The following is a 19,178-nucleotide window of genomic DNA, read 5'->3' as shown; positions in this document are numbered from 1 at the left end:
TATGAGATAATTAACAGCTCCCAGGCGCTCCTGGACCACGAATGGCCCTTCCCACGATGCTTCCATTTTATGGGTCTGGAGCGCCTTTAAGACCATGACCTGGTCTCCTACTTTGAAGGAACGCTCTCTGGCATGTTTATCATACCAGGCTTTTTGCTCTTTTTGAGCATCCTGTAAGTTTTCTCTAGCAAGGGCTAAAGAGGTTCGGAGGGTGTTTTGTAGGTTGGTTACAAAGTCCAGAATGTTAGTTCCTGGAGAAGGTGTAAATCCCTCCCATTGCTGCTTCACCAACTGCAATGGCCCCTTAACCTCACGGCCATATACAAGTTCAAATGGGGAAAACCCTAAACTGGGATGTGGTACAGCTCTGTAGGCAAAGAGCAACTGCTGCAATACTAGGTCCCAATCATTGGAGTGCTCATTTACGAATTTACGTATCATGGCCCCCAAAGTTCCATTAAACTTCTCCACCATGCCATTTGTTTGATGATGGTAAGGAGTGGCAACCAAGTGATTTACCCCATGAGCTTCCCAAAGGTTTTTCATAGTTCCTGCCAGGAAATTAGTCCCTGCATCTGTGAGGATGTCGGAGGGCCAACCTACCCTGGCAAAAATGTCTGCTAGTGCCTGGCACACACTTTTAGCCCTGGTGTTGCTTAGAGCTACTGCTTCCGGCCATCGGGTGGCAAAATCCATGAAAGTCAGTATGTACTGCTTTCCTCTGGGTGTCTTTTTCGGAAAAGGACCCAGAATATCCACAGCTACTAGCTGAAATGGAACTTCAATGATGGGGAGTGGCTGGAGAGGAGCTTTGACCTGGTCTTGGGGTTTTCCCACTCTTTGGCACACCTCACAAGACTGGACATAGGTAGAAACATCCTTGCCCATTCCCTCCCAGTGGAATGACCCGCCCAAACGGTCTTTGGTCCTGTTCACCCCAGCATGGCCACTAGGGTGATCATGGGCTAAGCTCAAGAGCTTGGCCCGGTATTTAGTTGGAACTACCAACTGTCTCTGAGGATGCCAGTCTTCCTGGTGTCCCACAGAAAGAGTTTCCTTGTATAAAAGTCCTCTTTCTACAACAAACCTGGATCGATTAGAAGAGCTGAGAGGCGGTGGGTTGCTCCGTGCCGCCGTCCACGCTCTCTGGAGGCTTTCATCTGCTTCCTGTTCAGTCTGGAACTGTTCCCTTGATGCTGGAGACATCAGTTCCTCATTGGATTGGGGACATAGGCTTGGTCCCTCTGGAAGCGATATAGGGGATGGAGCTGTTTCTGTTGACTGTGAACCGCTCTCCGCTGGTGCACTATGTTGGGATTCAGGCTTCGGCTGAGCCTCTTGTGTAGGGTTATCGGCTGCTGCCAGTTCAGGTTCGGTGGGGCCCTCTGGTGTTGAGGTTGCAAGTACTGGATTCAGTGCTGGCACGGGGTCTGGTGTTGGTTGTTTGGCTGGTTCCGGTTCTGGGACTGGTTCCGTCTGGGTCTCTGGGACTGGATCCACTACTGCTGTTGCAGACATTGGCCTGGGGTCCGGGTCCATCACCTCTGACCGGGCCCTGATAGAAGTTTCCGGAACAGAGCTAGGCCTCACGGCTTGTTTAGCCTGGCTGCGGGTGACCGTTCCCATCCTCTTGGCCTGCTTCACGTGATTGGCCAAGTCTTCCCCCAACAGCATGGGGATGGGATAATCATCATAGACTGCAAAAGTCCACATTCCTGACCAGCCCTTGTACTGGACAGGCAACTTGGCTGTAGGCAAATTGAAAGAGTTGGACTTGAAGGGTTGAATCGTCACTTGGATCTCTGGGTTGATTAAATTGGGGTCCACTAAGGAAGCATGGATAGCTGACACTTGTGCTCCGGTGTCCCTCCACGCGGTGACCTTCTTCCCGCCCACACTCACAGTTTCCCTCCGCTCCAAGGGTATCTGGGAGGTATCTGGGCCTGTGGACCTCTGGTGTGATTCCGGTGCAATGAACTGTAATCTGTTGGGGTTCTTGGGGCAGTTGGCCTTTACATGCCCCAGCTCGTTACATTTAAAACATCGTCCAGCTGACGGGTCACCGGGGCTTTGATGGGCTGATTGAAGGTTTGAATCCTCCCGCTCCTCTGGATTTATGATTGTGCCCTTTAGCCTTCCTCTCTTTGGGGACCACGTGTCCATTTCTACCTGGCTTGGGAGTGGATCACTATGGACCAACAGATCTTGGAGGTCATAACATCAACTATACCATTCATTTTATATCACTCTCTTCCTTCCACCCCTTCCCTGTCCCTCTTCAGGGACCTCTCTCATGAGCTTCTGCTGAGGCAAAAGGTGGACTTTCTCCTCCAACTAGGAGTAATAGAACCAGTCCCTTCATCTCAAAGGGGCAGGGTGTTCTACTCAAAATATTTCCTACTGCCAAAGAAGAACAGTGATTGGAGCCGGATCTTAGATCTAAGACTGTTGAACAAGTTCATTAAGCCTCAAAAGTTCAGGATGGTGACTCTGTAAGTCCTTTGCTGGAGGAAGGGATTTGGAGCAAGGCAATCAAGGTAATGTTGGACAACATGTCCTGCGTGTTTTATATTAACAAGTAGGGAGGAGCAAGATCCCCTTCCTTGGGTACTGAAGCCATAAAGCTCAGGAACTGGTCCAGATTTTAGTGGTCTAACTCCCAGACTCCCAGAACACCACAGCCAGAGATTTCTCCCACTACTATGAATGGGACCTGGACACCCAGGTTCTTCACAGCATGTTCCAGAGATCGATCTTTTATGCCGCTTCAGAAAACAGGAAGTGCTTTCTCTTCTGTTCCAGGGCAGGATCTATGTCACCACTCCCTGGGGGTGCTTTCCTTCTATTGTGAAAGAAGAGTCTGTTCTATGCCTTTCTCCCACCTCCCTAATTCTAAGGGGGCTGAACGAGATCAGGCAGGACAGGGCCAGAGTTCTTTCTTCTCATAGCACTAACTTGGCCAAGACAAGCTTGGTACCCTTACCTGCTTCAACTCAGTATCCAACTATCAATCAAATTCCCGACCGTGTCTCAGGGTGTGGCTCCTTGATGGCTCTATGGATGTGCAGCACATGTTATTAAACAGTAGAAAAACATTAACCCGCACTACCTACGTACTGAAATGGAAGAGATTTTGTCCATTGGTTTGGTTGTTGCTACCTCTAGCCTGAGTTGGTTCCCCTTTCTCTCATCGTAGGTTAACTGCTGGATCTAAAGACATCTGGGTTATCCATCAGATCAGTCAAGGTACACCTGGCCACAGTGTCAGCCTTTGAACCCCCAGGCAAGAGATTCTTAATTTTTGCTCACCCGATATCCAGATTTATTAAGTGTCTGGGTAATCTCTTCCCCCACATTAGATCCTGACCCTGTTTTGGGACCTCAACCTGGTTCTCAACCACCTCATGAAAGCTCCATTCAAACCAATGGTGATCTGTTCCCTACCACATTCGTCAATGAAGATGGCCTTCTTAGTTGCCATCATGTCAGCATCTAGGGTCAGGGAGATTGGAGCCTTGATGGCAGACTTCCCACCCCTGCCTCCCTTACAATGTTCTTTATGGCAAGGTCATTAAAGTTCCACAATCTAGGTTCCTACCAAAGAATTTTCATCCTAACTATTCTATCCATCTGCCAGTATTTTTTCCAAAACTTCAGTTCTCAGCAGAAACATCCTATTTCCATATCTTGGATGTTAGAAGGGACTTCACCTTCCACCTGAACAGGAATAAGCAGTTTAGGAGATCACCTAGACTCTTCTTCTCCTTTGAAGATAGATCTAAGGGGGATCCTATCTCTGCTCAGAGACTTTTGAAATGACTATTGGATTGTATCTCTGCCTTTTATGACTCTGCAGGTGCTCAGCCCCCACCCCCTGAGGCCACATAATAGGCAACATCTACTGCATTTTTTTTAAAGAATGGTCCAGTATCTGAGATATGCAGAACCACCACTTGGATTTCAGTCCATACAGTTTCAAAGCATTAAGCCATGCTTCATGCCATCGGATCTGATGCAGCACTTGGCTCTTCAGTACTAGCTTCAGTTCTGGATCCTGTTCTGGAGCTCCCTCCTCCTCCTCCTGGGGATACTGCTCAGAAGTCAAGTGAAGTGGAGACACTATTCAAAGAAGAAGGAAAAGTTATTCACCCTATCCAGTAACTGCAGTTCTTTGAGATGTGTGTCCCTATGCGTTCTCTATTACCCATCCTTCCCCTCTGGTTTGGTTGTTCCCTAGGAGATGCCTAGGTAAAGAAAGAACTGAGGGAGGTTTGTCCATGCACCTATGTATAGCTTTGGTGTCTGCCATGAGGAGGCATAGGGCACGTGCCTGGGCTGAACTGCTAGCCAGGGGCGGATTAGGGTTTTGTGGGTGGCCTCTAGATCAGAGCAAGTGGGGGGGCCCCTCCACCCTTTCTGCCTGCAGTTTACTCCCTCCCCACCAGTATGTCAAGGCGCAGGGGCTTGCCCTGTTCAGCCCACCTGCCCTCCCCTCCTGTGCGGGTTGAGGCGTAGGAGCACCCATTTTCCGGGACCTCCCCCAATTAGCTGGGGCCCCTGGGCATGGGCCCCATTGGCCTAGTGGCTAATCAACCACTGCCGCTAGCTAGAAATCTCCTATCAAGGGTATAAAAGGCACATGCACACCTGAAGTGTTGCACCGATAGGGACACACATCTTGAACTACAGTTACTGCACAGGGTGAGTAACTCTTCCTTCATGCACAGATTTTTCCCTGTATTGCCTTAATTAAGAACCAGTTACTTAATTGTACTTGCAATCTGGCTGCCAAGTCTGGAATTCTAGTAAATGGATGTTTTATCACCTGAAAGCGTTTTTAATATTAGTGTAAGATAAACTGCTTTTGTGTTACTTTTATACAAAAATAGCTATGACGTTCTATAGCACTTTGGTAACCACAGAGTTGTTCTTCACAGAGCTGTTTGCTAATATATCCATTCTAAGTGCCTTGTAGGTTTATTTATTAGGATCCCATAGTACATAAATCTATTTTTTATAATTTTTATCTGAAACACGGTTATTATTAAAACTCCAATTGTTTTCACCTTGATTCAGTACTGAGAGGCTGCAAACATTTCCAGCTAATCAAAACTTATTGACCATTGTTAGCCACACTGAGGCCCACTGGGCCCTCATTTGGGTAGTGTACAAAGCAGATAGGATTGTTATAAAATGAAAAGAATGCATTGCACCAAGCTGTCCTTGAATCATATAGATTTAGTGCTGCATTAAATTTCCTCTTTTGACTCCTTGCTCGCCATTGTCCTCTTTTCCTTCTCTTTCCATTTGCCCTCTCCTTTACTTTACTTCTTTCCTTTCCCTTCTTTCCCCATTGCTCTCTCCATTCTGTTCCTCCTCAGACTTTGTCTTTCCCATCCTTCTCTTTCATCTCTGCTTGTGTCTCTTTCTCTCTCCTACACTCTCCCATCACCTCCTTTTCAGTCTTCTTTTCCCTCCTTTTTTTCCTCATGTTGTACAGAAAACAAAAGACAAACTTCTCTGCTTTCTAAGAGAATTCAGGATTATAGAAAACCTTGTCTCCGAATGAATAAGCTTTTTTCAGAGTGTTAACTTCCCTCTGGAACCCTACTAATGTATATTTGCATAATAGATCCTGGAAGCCAGAAACTCCCAATGAGTATATCAGAACCAAGATTTTCTAGTGATATTTTAGTATCCAGAAGCATATTGTAGCATAATTTGGAATGACTGATTAAATGTCCCATATGAGCCAAAGATCAAATGAGCCTGCAGTCATTACTAATAAAGGACCCGAGCCACAATGTTTGGAATCTAATCAAGAACTGAAATATGCTGTTCAGAGAGGGGATTTCCTTTTCAACCATTATAGATATAAGCCAGTCCTGACTTTCAGATCCTGATCTAGATCTAGGTCCAAGTTTCCTCTGAAGTTCAAGCACATTCAGATCCAAGCTTTTGGTTTAAGTTCATCTCTAGTTATAATACTTTGCATTTACGCTGTGTGTGTGTGTTCCATTTTTGCTGCTTTTCAAAGTATTTCTCCTTTTTGCAGGTGGATTCATTCTTAATAGAGGCAGTTTCTCTGAGCCATTTGCGAAAGGTAGTTGTAGGACATGACGGAGAAGGATATGGGGCTGGAATGTACCTCAAGATGATAACAATCAAGGAATCAGAGGACTCAGCTAAAGAATGGATCTTTCCATGTTGGAACTGGCTTGATACTCATCTGGGAATTCATGAGACGGTTTGTGAGATTATAACAATAGGTAGGTCCTTCTGCAACAAGACTGCAGTCAATGAGAGTTCCACCTGTTTACATCAGGTGTTAATTAGACTGAAGGTCTTTATAATTGCTATAATATCTTTATTTGGCTGTAAACATCACACACATTTTCAGCATGATTTTTCTATAATAGCAAACACACTGGTAAGGTCAGAGATAATATAATCTAATGCTGCGTAGTGCACTGTGCACAAAGCAATAGCCCTCTGCATTAAATTTGGCATGTTAAAATTTAATGGGGGATCAGAATGTGAGAAGAGGCCTCATGGGGATAAGTGGCTTAAAGTAGAGTTTTAATGCACTAGTTTTCAGCCTGTTGGGAGCCAGTTTTAAGTCTAGGGAAAAGTTAGTTTAGTGGTCTCAGTTTAGTCCTTATCTGAGAGCATTAGTCCACGCCCACAGAGCTACGGCACTGTTCGGTAGAGCTGTCGCTCCGTTTGGCTGAAGCCTATCGTGGCAGGATTGCAAGGCAAAACCTACATGCAAGTGGCAGAAAGGCATTGGGCGGTGCTCACAGCAGTCTCTCACTTCCAAACAAGGAGTAAAATTCATCAGTCCCATTTAAAAATAAGAGGAAAGAAGATCGCTGTAATCAGGTGTTGTATCCTATAAAAATAATGCCAAGAAGGTAGATGCACCAGTGGAAATGAACCTCCCAAGTTAGATCCGTAAGGGGGGGAAAAATAAGTAGAAAAGCGAGAAGCAATGTGTCTGTATCAGATGCACTTAGAACCCACCATTTAGTTTTCTAGACTCGTTAAAGGTAGATTTTTCTGTGTTGTGTTATTTAAACATGCATAGGATGTTTACATAAGATTGTTTAAACAGATTCCAAAATTAAAGGTCCAAATGTAGCAGACCTGGAATTATTTAGAGGGTTTTTAGCATTGCTGTATGTGGATCTGGCTAATGTGGGTTTAGAGCACTTTTTTATATATATGTTCAGCTCTCAGTATCATATAACATATTCTTATTTAAGGTCTGATTGCAAGTGGGGATTTCATGGATAAATATACCAGGTGTTATGCTTCAGGCTACTATTGTTTCTAAATGAGATAAATGATATAGGTGAGCTAGTGAGTTGGTGACATTGATTACTTCTGTCAAAACAGTTAATTAGGGTTATGAAGGAGGCTGCATGTTCTTTAATAATTAGTTCCAAAAAGGACAGTAAAAACAACTTCACATCCAGAAAATATTCTGTAAATCTAAAGTTTGAAACACAAAAGAACATTAAGGTTAAATCTTGATTGAAAAAATTCAATAAAGGTATGATGTGTTATTCTTAGTGAATTGTTGCCATAGATGCAACATAACCTTCAAATACAGCTGTGTTTGTGTACTGTAAAGCCTGTGGTCCTAATATATTATGCCTTTCTCTCATGCTGTCTTCTTTCCTCTTTCTGTTTGATAATTTTTTAAAGGTAAAAGATTGATTTCTAGTCCTAAACTGCCTCAAATCAACATGCAGTCCTCAGGTCTGTGGATAATGGACATCATTGGATCTGACGTCAACACTGAAATGGATCCAATACACCTTTCTTTCATCTTTTATGGAGACCTGAATCACAAAGAGTTGGCTCTTCAAATTACAGGAAAAGCAACTCAAATCAAAGTAGTTCAATCTTTCTCTATTATCAGAACTTCTAAGAATCATGTACTTAATAATCCTTTTAATTCCTGTAGAAATCGTTTATTTGGGCCAAATTTCCAACATGATTTCTAAACCTGTCTGTGCAAATTGGCGCACACAGTCATTTTTGTCGACAAATGATAGGATTTGCACATCCTCAATGGCATTTTCATGAACAAATCCTGCCTGATTTTCAGGCATTGTGTGTTTGCATATGAAAATTCTGTGATTTGCTAGTGCATATGGTTGTGCATGTCAGACTGCAGGCACAGATATACAGGCCAGTTTGAAGCCCTTTTGAAAATGTGGTACTTCGTCATTTAATCCACAAATATGGTGTATAAAGTCAGAGATACCAAGTGACTTTTCTGGGGTCAGGCTATGATAGGGTAAAATGCCCTTGTCCCTTTTCCTCCCTAAACCTCATTATCTAATTCTTCTTCCCTTCTGCTATGTTTCTCCTTCCTAACTGCCTTCTCTCTTCATCCTATATTCACACCCATTCCATTCCCTTGCCTCTTTTGCTTTCTATCTCTCTCTCGCGCCCCTCCTTTCTTTTACCTTTGCCCAACTCCTTGTTCCCCTATCAGGGTCCTCCTCCCTTATGCCACTCTTTCATCCTTTCCCCCTCTCTTTCTGCCTCCTTTCCCTCTCCTTCCCAACTAATTAAAACATCAACAAACCTTTGAGACCCACCTTCAGTCAGTAGGGAGTCTGTCACTTCTCCACATGCTCACTTCCTTTTGGGAATTATACTGCCTTCTCTGAAGGGGGGGGGGGCTATTCCTGTTCCTAGAGTTCTTATTGATACTCCACTCTGCTCTGCATGTGCTACAGACATAGTGGGGAGTGGAACAGTAATTAAATGAACGCTGCTGAAGCAGACCCAGAATTGGAGTAGCTCCTAACTTGGCTGCAAAGGAGGGGAAAGAGCCTCCACTATGGGCATAATCCACTAAGAGGAACTCTTACAGATTTAATTTAAAAAACTGAAATATTTCATTCTTGTCTGCCCTTTAATCTACACCTTTAATCTAACAATTTCCACCCACCACACCTACCATGGCAGGCTAATATTGCTTGGGGGAGCATTTCTTTTTTATCCTGTAGAAGGCAGATTCAAATGAATACTGCTCCTAACCATCTGAGCATATCACTTACCCCAATGTGTGTCTCGAAAGCAGGACATTTTGAAGTGCCTTATTGGTGAGTTTCCAGCATAAACAATCTTTATACTTTTGGTTGATGAGTGTGGGGGCTGCCAGCATGCATATCTTTGATCTGTCAGTAACCACAGGTCTCACTGAAACTCATGGGTATGCTAGTCACTTTTCATTCAGGTTAAATGAGGGAGCAATTAAATACCCCTCTGTTCAGAGATAGCTGAAACAATAGAAACCACTGTCCAAGGCATTTGACCTCCTGGGAAGACCTAAGCAAGAACTAATTCAGGGAGAATTAGAGTGGTTTCCCTGGGGCTTGTGGGGCTGGGGCATTGATTGGTGGAACTGTGGGTGTCACAAGCACTCAGGATCAAAAAGCTAAGAGAGCACTGGTGAGTGTGGCCTTGGGAGGAAGTCAGGGGAGAGAGTTTCTTTTAGGAACTGGACTGGCTGGAAAGCTGGCTTCAATCTGTGAGCAAGGAAACTGCCTCCTGGTGTTTGTTTCTACTATGATCAGGGCAGCAGGACTTTGTGTACATTCTTCCTAAATGAATAGGATTTGCACCAAAGAACTATCATCAATTTCTCTTCCTAATGGAAAAAACCCAACAAGGCCCCAAATATTGGCTAACTGCTTGGGCCAAGGGACAACAATATTCTCAGATTTGCCAGTGGATAATATGAAGGTCGCGCATAGTGCCACATTGAATGAACTGCCTTTTTGGCTGATCGGGATGGTCTAATTTGATTAGCATAGCAAGTAAGCAATAGTTCTCAAACTGGTCTGTGGAGCTCTTGATGGTGATTGATAGAAAGCAGGCACATCATACTTCACTCGCTGCTGCTCCTCCTCGCTCCCAGCTGCTTCTGTAGGCAGCAGAAGAGCCTAAATATGAGCTGAAAACAAGGAGGAGTAAGTCTGGCTGTCTCCACTGAGGGCCCTTTGCTACATAAAAGGGATATGAAAGTAGAGATGCCTGGGGTGAAGAGAGCGAAGTGGCCAGGCCACATGTTCAGGGCACCAGATAGCTGGGCAGCTTGTGTAAAGAAGGGAAGGAGGGAGTGGGGGAAACAGAGGGGAAGTAGAGATGAATCCAAGAGTACAAAGAGACAAATGTGCTTACCCTATTGTTTCCTCAAAAGGACAAGAGATTTATTGCCTTTAAATTTAGTTACAAATTACATAAGCACTTTCCTAGTGTTACTTCTCCATACAGTGAGAGCTGAGGGGATCTGTTAGATCATGAATCTAAGGGGAAGGGCTCCAGAGGACAATCTGTCTACTAAAATGTGGTTCACGCTATGGAAGAAGTCTGAGAACCCTTTAAAGAAGTGAATTAATGTGTTTCCCTAACTACGTAACCTACTCAAAATTAAATTAATTGACTTTAAAATTCACACTTAATTACAGCAGTTGGTTTTTACTGTATGCTGTAGGAAACACTTTTTCGTCAAGAGGATTCGTGGTCTGGTAACTGAAATTTAAAGAACACTTGAGCTTTTCATTGTATTGTTAGCAAGTTGAGATGAGCCATTTGGTCACTTTCTAATCAATAATGTTTGCAAACAGTCCACTGCATCATTGTGAATTATACTGTTTAATTTTGTTCAGTATGCAATTTTCCCCAGTGACTCTTATGAGAAGTCACCAATTCTCTGGTATTCAAACCTCTAGAGAGCCATTCAGCTCATGCAGTTAGCAAATCAATTTTGTACTGTGTGTTTAAAAAAAAAAGTAACCATTCTAAAACTGCCACAATCTTTCAATCTCTGAGATTTGTTAAATTATTATATCTAACTGACAAACATATTAGATCTGGCACTGCTATAGTGAGATTGCATCTGACTTCTCTTTTTCTCACATAGGATGAACTGGCAGACATTGGCTCAATCTACAAGATTCAGATAACTGGCCCACACACCAAGTTAAATCAGCCTTGGCACCTAGACTTGCTGCATATGAAGCACACAGGCATGAACCAGGAGATGTGGTTAGCTTTTGACTGCTCGTTCAAACATAATGAAGACAAATGTGTGGAACTGCCAGTTCTCTATGCAGACCAGGATCCTTTGCCTGGTAATTTAAACCCTTTTTCCTCACTGAGGGTCAGGTTCTGTCCTTGGACGCACATGCGCTTCTAATGTTGATTGCAGTACATGCTATGTGCAGGTTTCCAAGACAAGAATTTTGTCCTAAGAATCTAATGTGATAAATCTACATCAAAAGCTAGAGAAGGCAACACTTTTTTCCCCTAGAAAGGAAGACAGTCCACTGAAGTCAGTCTTGGGGCAACCTTTGCAACAGCTGACACCAAATTAAACATACCTTGTTGATATAAGATTTCAGTCTCTTTTATATTATATCAAGCAGACAATAGCATGTGGCATTTAAAAAAATTGATTTATTGATCCTAAAGAGTAAAATTGGTCATAACGAATCAACTGAATAAATGTATGATGTATTATGTAGTGTATAATATTAAGCTATCCTTTCTGTAAATAAGGAATAGATTTAGATTTATAGAAAAGGTTTGGTTTTTTTAGGAATGTCAGGTATGCAAAGACCCAATACAAGCCAGTGGCAAGATTTTTTTTTTTAAAAAACCTGCCAGGGTCAGTTAGCATAGAGCTATCCAGAAATTTCAGTTGCCTTAGTTAGTGTTTTATTGATGTTCATGAGGAATTTACGGTACAGAAAACATTACTACAGCAAAAAAAGCTATATTAATTTGCACAAGTTCAGTTTTTCTGCATATTTTTCAAATAGTAACACAAGTAAATTATTTAGATGTATGGTGTCACAAACATGACAAAATGATTACTTCAGAAAATATTGGTAAGAGCAGCCTTTTGCATATTGATAGCTTTCATCCATGGCCATTTAAGAAAAAAGCTTCCCATTTATCCCTTTCATTAGAATAAAGAGAAGTGATAAGGGTAGTGCAGATCATGTCCTGAAACTATTGGCAACAGTGAAGAGGTTTATTGAGGCTGAGGTTTATTGAGGTTTACTGAGGCTACAGTAGAGAGGATGTTGTATTGGCTAAACAGAAGTTGCTGGAAAAAAATGAAGTCTCTCTGCACTCAGAAAAAGACAATAAAATACTCCCCATGAAAATTTAAAATCCTAAGCAGTTTTTCTTAACTATTTTATCCCAGATGGAACTTGAACAAACTCAGCAAAACACAGTCGAACAAACTCTTTTAATCATTGACTGCATGTTGGTATGCAGAATGTTGTATGATTAGGAGTCCCAACCTGTATCCATTCACTAAAAAACATTGTTCTTCCTAGGATTTTTATCATCCAGGTTCAAAGTAACAGAAGGTGTGTGTGTGTGTGTGTGTCTGTCTGTGTCTGTCTCTCTCTCTCTCTCTCTCTGAACAAAACACAGGCACCTATCTTCTGAGTAAAAGGATTCCTTTAACCTCTCAGTGGTATTAGGGATGACTTACTGATTTAAGACCAGCCACAAAAGGGAAATGCTAAAAAAAAATCAAAATTTAAACACTTATCAAAATTCTTGTGAATACATAAAACACAAAAACAAATTCCCAAATGTGCTAATTCATAACCCCAAGAATGTCTAAAGCAGAAATGATGTCTGAGGCATTTACTTTCATCCACTTCTTATTTTTCAGTTCCTCATCTTCTGAGACAGATTTTTGAGTAATTTCCTAAATATCAGGCACTGCTGTGAGTAACACCTCTGTATTATAGGCCTTATGAGCCCCCAACTGAAAGAATATGTCCTCAATCCTGCATAACCTTCTGCGTGTGAATAATTTTATGCATGTGTATGGGCCCATTGGGCTTATGTCTGTCTTCAAGATCAGAAAATGCTGTTCATATTCCCTGTACTATACATGTGATTTTCTATATGGGAAATGTTGTTTCTGGGGCAGTATTTTATATTTCAGCATCACAGTACTAAATCAATCTCAATTTTCTAACAAACAGGCAGCTTTTCTTTGCATACCAGTTTGCTTACTGGTGACAAAGATATTCTAGAGTTTTATTTGATTGCAGTCATTCATGGGCTGAAAGAGACAGCAGGACATGAAGATGCCTTTAATAAATCCCTTCATAGCACAAGACCAAATAAAATAAAACACTTTAAAAATAAACAAATCATTGTGTCCCAACCTCTTAGGCCTCCCCCGAGAAGATGGATAGAAAGATCACTTTAGATAGCGAAGTTAAAAATAAAAGGTAAACCCCAAAATACACAACCACTTTTACTGTCAGCACCAATTGCCTGGTTATAATAGAGGCCATATCAGTATCACCACATCCATTATCAACTCTGATTTTCATGGAAATTTTCCAGGAAAAAATGTACCCTCATCTTTTTGATCTTTACTCAGAGGCAGTCTTTCAGTAAGTAATATCCAGTCCCAGACATATCTCCCCTCTCTCCTCATGTCCCCCCACCCCCCATATACACATCTAAACCCTTCCTAGCAAAAGAGCAGGGAGACTTACACTTTGTGTTCATGTCTCCTATGTCACCCCATTAGCCTCAGCTGGACATGTTGTTGGTTCTGTGTCCAGTCTATCCCATTCATAGTTTCAGTTTCCAATGCAGAGTCATGCTTTCTCCTGTTATGGCCTGATCTGAAGGAATGCCAGCAGCATTAGGAGTGTAGAGCTCATCCAGTACCAGGGAGGCAAAGCAAGTATTGGACTGGATTCTCCCAAAAGTTCAACCTTGCCCTGTCTTCCAGCTATAGGACCATTTCCCTCTCCTTAACACAGTGTCCCCTCACATGCAACGGTGGGCAGGTCCAATGTTACCACAGTGCTAAACAAGTAGTTTTCAACCTTTTTTCATTTTCATTTATTTTTTCAAAAATTTCAAATGGAGGTGCGGACCTCTTTGGAAATCTGAGACATAGTCTAAGCTAATGTGTAGTCTATGGAAATCAGTTGTAAATTTGTAACAGTGATGTTAACTAACCATTGCAACAATTTACCAAGGATTGTGGTAGATTCTCCATCACTGGCAATTATTAAATCAAGATCAGATGTTTTTTTTCTAAAAGATCTGCTTTAGGAATTATTTTTAGGAAGTTCTATGGTCTGTTATATAGGAAGCCAGACTAGATCATCACAGTGGTCACTTCTGCCTTGAAATCTATGAATAAAAATCCTTCTCACTTCATTCAAATGTAACCCTTCTGCCCGTCAGAGTTGGCAGCAACAAGGGCCGGGTTCATTATCTAGGGGATCCATTCGAATAACACAATGCAAATCGGCTCAAGCCCCCACCTAGTGACCTGGGACAAATATATACCACCCCCGCTGGGCACCTCCAAGAGGCAATACTTCCCCTCTCGCAAGCACATAGTCTGAGTGTAGCAAAAAGCCTTTTAATAACAGAGAGAAACAATGTGGCATTATGTTGGGGAAACACCACCAACAGGATTCATAACACAACCCATGAGCAAGAAACCCCACCCCAAGCAAATTGGGCCATGCCCCTTTCCCTTTGGTTCTTGAGTCCAGCAACCCCAAATCACCCAAAGTCCCAAAAGTCCAATGACCCAAAAGTCTCTGTCCCTGGTCAGGGCAGCCCCAGAGTTCGAAAGTTTATCTGTGGAGCTTTACCTCCCAACCTGGGTGGAGATGGAACGGGGGTAAGAGGCACCTTACATGATCTGAAGCTGATCATCCCACAGCTCCATAGGCCTCTGCTCCACTCCGCTCCGCCAGCCGCCCCACAAACTCCTTTGCTCAGCTCCGCTCCGCGGCCCACAAGCAGCTCCCGCCATCCCACAAACTGCTCCACCAGCCGGTCCACAAACTGCTCCGCGTCCCGCCAGCAGCTCCCGCCGTCCTACGACTGCTCCACCAGCCTGTCCACAAGGCACTCCAGCCGTCCCGCAAACTGCTCCACAATATATCTTCAGGCTCCCTCACTACTTAACACAACGCTCAGTGATTTCAGCTCTTTGGTGAATTCAGCTTGTAGTAGGGGAACCTCAGTGCTGGTGCACCATTAGCCCAAAGTGAGCTCAGCAGCCTGTAACTAGACTCCTAATGGAATCAAAATTAGCTCTGATATTCCACAGTGGAGAGAGGAGAAAGTGCAATTAGCATGTAAGGCCCTCACCAAGGGGCCCATGCCACCAAGTATTAATACTTGTCCCTAGCCTCTCTCCATTCACAGAGTTTTAAAACCCATGACCCTTGCCTAGCGAGTGCTACTTAGTTGATGGTGAGTCCCTCCATCATAACAAAAGGCCACGTACAGTTCCAAGCACAGTTCCCATAATCAGGGTAATAACAATTTATTCTTCCTGCCTCAATAACAGAGACACTGGAGATCCCACAGCAGCCAAAGTGACCATTTGGGCAGCTATGGCCTCATTCTAGGCGGGGTGGGTGTGCCTATGCAAATGAGATCGGCCCCTGAAGTTCTTTTCCACAACTTGCCACACCTCACCACCAGATGTCAGGGTGGAGCTCATCCTGACACTCCTTACACAAACAAGAGGTCTACTGACTTCAATAGATCTACTTGCATGAACAAGGTAAGCAGGACTAGGCTCTGAGTGCATCACAGCAATGACATATCTTGTTTCTGCTGACCCAGAGAATCCTGCATCTCAAACCCTAGTTTTTCCAAAGGTAGAACAACTTGGTGCCAAAATATCACCTAGGCAGATCATTTGCTTTAAAATGTGTGGGTCAGATCCTCAGCTGGTGCAAATCAGTGCAGCTCCATTTACTTCAGTATAGGTAGGCTAATTTACACCCCTAAGCATATTTAGGCACCTTAAAGAGAGTACACCAGGCCTCAATCTAGCAAAGCACTTAAGCACCTTCTTCAAGTACATGAGTAGTCCAGTTGACATCAAGAGCTTTGCTGGATCAAGACCTAGACTAATTTTTTTAAAAGTGATGGGGGAGTCCTTGAATACGATAAATAATGCCACACTGAAATGAAAGTTACTTTTCACAAAAGAGGCTTCTTTACATGCCATCCCCGCATAGTCAAAGATGAAGAGAAACAAAAATGTTTCCACCTAGCAGAAATGTGTTGCAACATGTACATAAATGTTACCAGTGTGGATAGATACAGCCCTTATTACTTGTTAAACTCAGTCAGTATGCAAAATTGGCCTGTAAAACCCTTACTTCAGTGACATGAACTTTTTATATTTTAAAAGGATTAGAAAAATGACTGTATAAGATGTCACAATATTTGGATTCACCCTTTTTTTTTATAACACTCAATCTGAATAGCACCAGCTTGTGAAAAGAGCTGTAGGAAAAGTTTAAAAATAAATATCTTGCAGAACACTCTTTTTTTTCTCTTTTGCCATCACCTACGCATGAGAATAAACGACAGCTTTAGCTTGTGGTTTCTTAATTTTTCACAGTGTGTTTTTAACAATCACTCTTAAACCTTCCATAAGTGTATCATGGGGAATCCAAGAAACTTGCTGTAATAAAGACCTCATGATCTTCTGTGAATTTTAATACAATTTCTGTATATTCTGTAGCATTCTGGACCTAAATTCTGTAGCCTCTCTGATTTCTACAGCATACTGGTGATGATTTTGGCATGAGTGGGAGCTGAAACTTCTGAAATCCTGGCAGATCTGTGGACTTTGATTGAATTTTTGGGTGCTCAGCACCTCTGAAATCAAGCCTTAAACAATAATTGTGATAGGATGTGAGTTCATCAGCCAGCTTATTTGCCCTTCCATACACCAAAGTGTGTGTGTATTGGTTGATGAACCCACAACCTAAAGTGTGACAATTGTGGGATAAAATGGCTTATTATTTAAAAGTAATAATGATAATTAATTACAAATATACCAGTTCCCCTTCTGAAAGGAATCTGAGTGTCATATTGCTAAAGCTAACAGGTTCTTCTTTAGCTCAAGTTGATGCTTCTAAAGCAGAAGGATCTGAGATAGTTAGTCATTGTTGCCTCCCTGTAGTTCCTAATAGCCTGGGTGTATAGCTGGCCACAGATTTGCTACATTACTTTGCCTAAGACAGTGGTTCTCAACCTTTCTGAAAATATCCATATTCCTATTCCTAGAAGACTGTGGTGCCCGCGGGCACTGCACTGGGGACCCCTGCTCTAGGATACTGTTCTATCAGAACTAAAAACATCTTTTTGTTCTGTGTCTGTACATTATTCATTAGCACAATGGTGTTCTGGTCCGAGACTTGGGTTTCTAGACATAATACAAGTATTAATAATTAATATTCAGATACTGAGCAGAGGAAACAATTAGCTGCTTCTTCTGTTTAAGGATTTCCCCTGTTCACCCCTTCCAAATCAAGTGTAACTGTAGTAAGCAGGAGCTAAGGTTGAGATTTTTAAAGCTGAATATTAGATTTAGCCACACAACTCTCATTGGAATTCTTAGTAGTGTGGCTAAATCCCCTTGTTTTGTATGATTAATTTATACCAGTTTATATGCAGTTTACTCCATTAATCTACTGGATTAAGATGCACTGGTTTCAACCCTGCCTTACATCACAGCAGGGTGACTCCATTAGGATGTAACTATATTGACAGTGTAAATATACTGACTAAATTACAATTGTGCAAATTTCTGTAATGTAGGCAGGGACTTAATCTGAGGTGACCCACTTCTCCTTGTATAAAATGGGGATAATACTTTTCCCCACGCTGTGTCTGTCTTGTATATTTAGATTGTAAGCTACCTGGGGCAGGGATCATACCTTATTGTGTGTTTGTACAGTGCCTAGCACAATAGGACTCTGATCTTGGTAGAAGCCTCTAGGTACAACCATAATACAAATAATACTTAATAACTTGACAAAAAGATGAACTATGTAGCTATCTGTGGAGCTGCATTCTATACAGACCCTGACTCTAATTAAAAACTTTTAAGGTGCCATTTTGTGGTACTGTGCCTTTCCTTTTTTAAGAATATATCAAGTGATCCTCCCATAAAACAATACAACATAACCTAAGCATTTTCATAAGGAACCCAATTATGAGACAAGATGACACAGAGTTTCCCTTTTATACTGACTGGTTTAAAATTTTTCTTTTAGTTGTGGAATATTCCATTCATGTGCACACTGGAGACATAAAGAAAGCAGATACCAGTGGAGAGGCTTATCTTTGTATTCAAGGAGCAAGAGGTGACTCCGGGAAAAGATGGCTTAATAATTCAAGAAGTGGACCCATCACTTTTGCCAGAGGCCAGGTAAAAGAACTGAGGAAAAATAATTGAAATTGTAAATGTCTCCTTAATAATACCGCATATTTACATTAGTGCTTTTCATGCTCAAGGATGTTAAAAGTACTTGATCAGCCTGCCCATTCCATATAGGGATCATTTTACCTACTACTAAGTGACAACCATCTCTGGGATGAAATGTGGTTGCTCTTCTGCACCATCAACTTGCACAACAAAGAGAGAGTTAAATTAATGAAGTATTTTTGCTCAGAAAATTAGATTACGACCCCCTTGGTGCAGTGACTTATCTAAACTATGGGCCAACTGCACCACTGGTGGAAGTGCATAGCTCTCTATAAGATATCTTGGTGTTGTGCCTGATTAAATGAATATGGCACTGTGTGTTTTGTGAACCATCATGAACCCCCCTACCTAGCAATATAAACAATAAATAATAATAAGGCAAATGTCCATTCCAGTCCTCATTCGCCTTCTTTAGTTCCCCTTTCAGAAATTCCTTATTAACCTTGCAAAAATCTTCTTGGTTTTTGAGAATTCAAAAACTTTTGCAGAAAAAATCCTGAAACAACTGTTGGCAAGAGAATAGCACATAGGACAGTTAAAGAAAATTTCAGATCAAAATCTTACAGATACCTTGTTAGACCTCAGTGTCTGATACAAATTCAGGTTTGCAAGACATAGTTACATTTTTATCAAAGGTCAATGTAAAATCACTCTATAAGGAACCTACATGCATTTCTCTGTTACTAAGCTTTTTGCAGCTGACAGCTCCTCACACTGAGTGGTGTTGAACAAATGCTGAAGAATGGAAAGTGAAGAACCAATGAATACTGCTCCAGTACCACTGTAACTAGAATCCAGATTATCCAGATTCTGTTTAATGCTTGCTGCTTTA

General features: G+C 42.1%; 1 protein-coding gene across 1 annotated transcript in view; it reads left to right on the top strand.

Annotated features, from left to right (window-relative positions):
• The window catches only part of RP1 (RP1 axonemal microtubule associated), a gene marked incomplete at its 5' end in the record, with an annotated part of 312,243 nt that overhangs the window by 190,880 nt on the left and 102,185 nt on the right, over window positions 1-19,178 (top strand). The window contains 4 exons of the mRNA XM_084619857.1: window positions 6,056-6,269; window positions 7,711-7,901; window positions 10,949-11,159; window positions 18,135-18,289. Of these exons, the coding sequence (XP_084475983.1) occupies window positions 6,056-6,269; window positions 7,711-7,901; window positions 10,949-11,159; window positions 18,135-18,289 (771 nt within the window). The remainder of the gene's footprint in view (window positions 1-6,055; window positions 6,270-7,710; window positions 7,902-10,948; window positions 11,160-18,134; window positions 18,290-19,178) is intronic.

This window comes from Lepidochelys olivacea (assembly GCF_965140295.1).
Source record: "Lepidochelys olivacea isolate rLepOli2 genome assembly, chromosome: 2".
NCBI classification, from domain to species: Eukaryota; Metazoa; Chordata; order Testudines; family Cheloniidae; genus Lepidochelys; species Lepidochelys olivacea.
The sequence above is the reverse complement of the archived record's forward strand: the minus strand, read 5'-3'. Positions and strand labels throughout refer to the sequence as shown.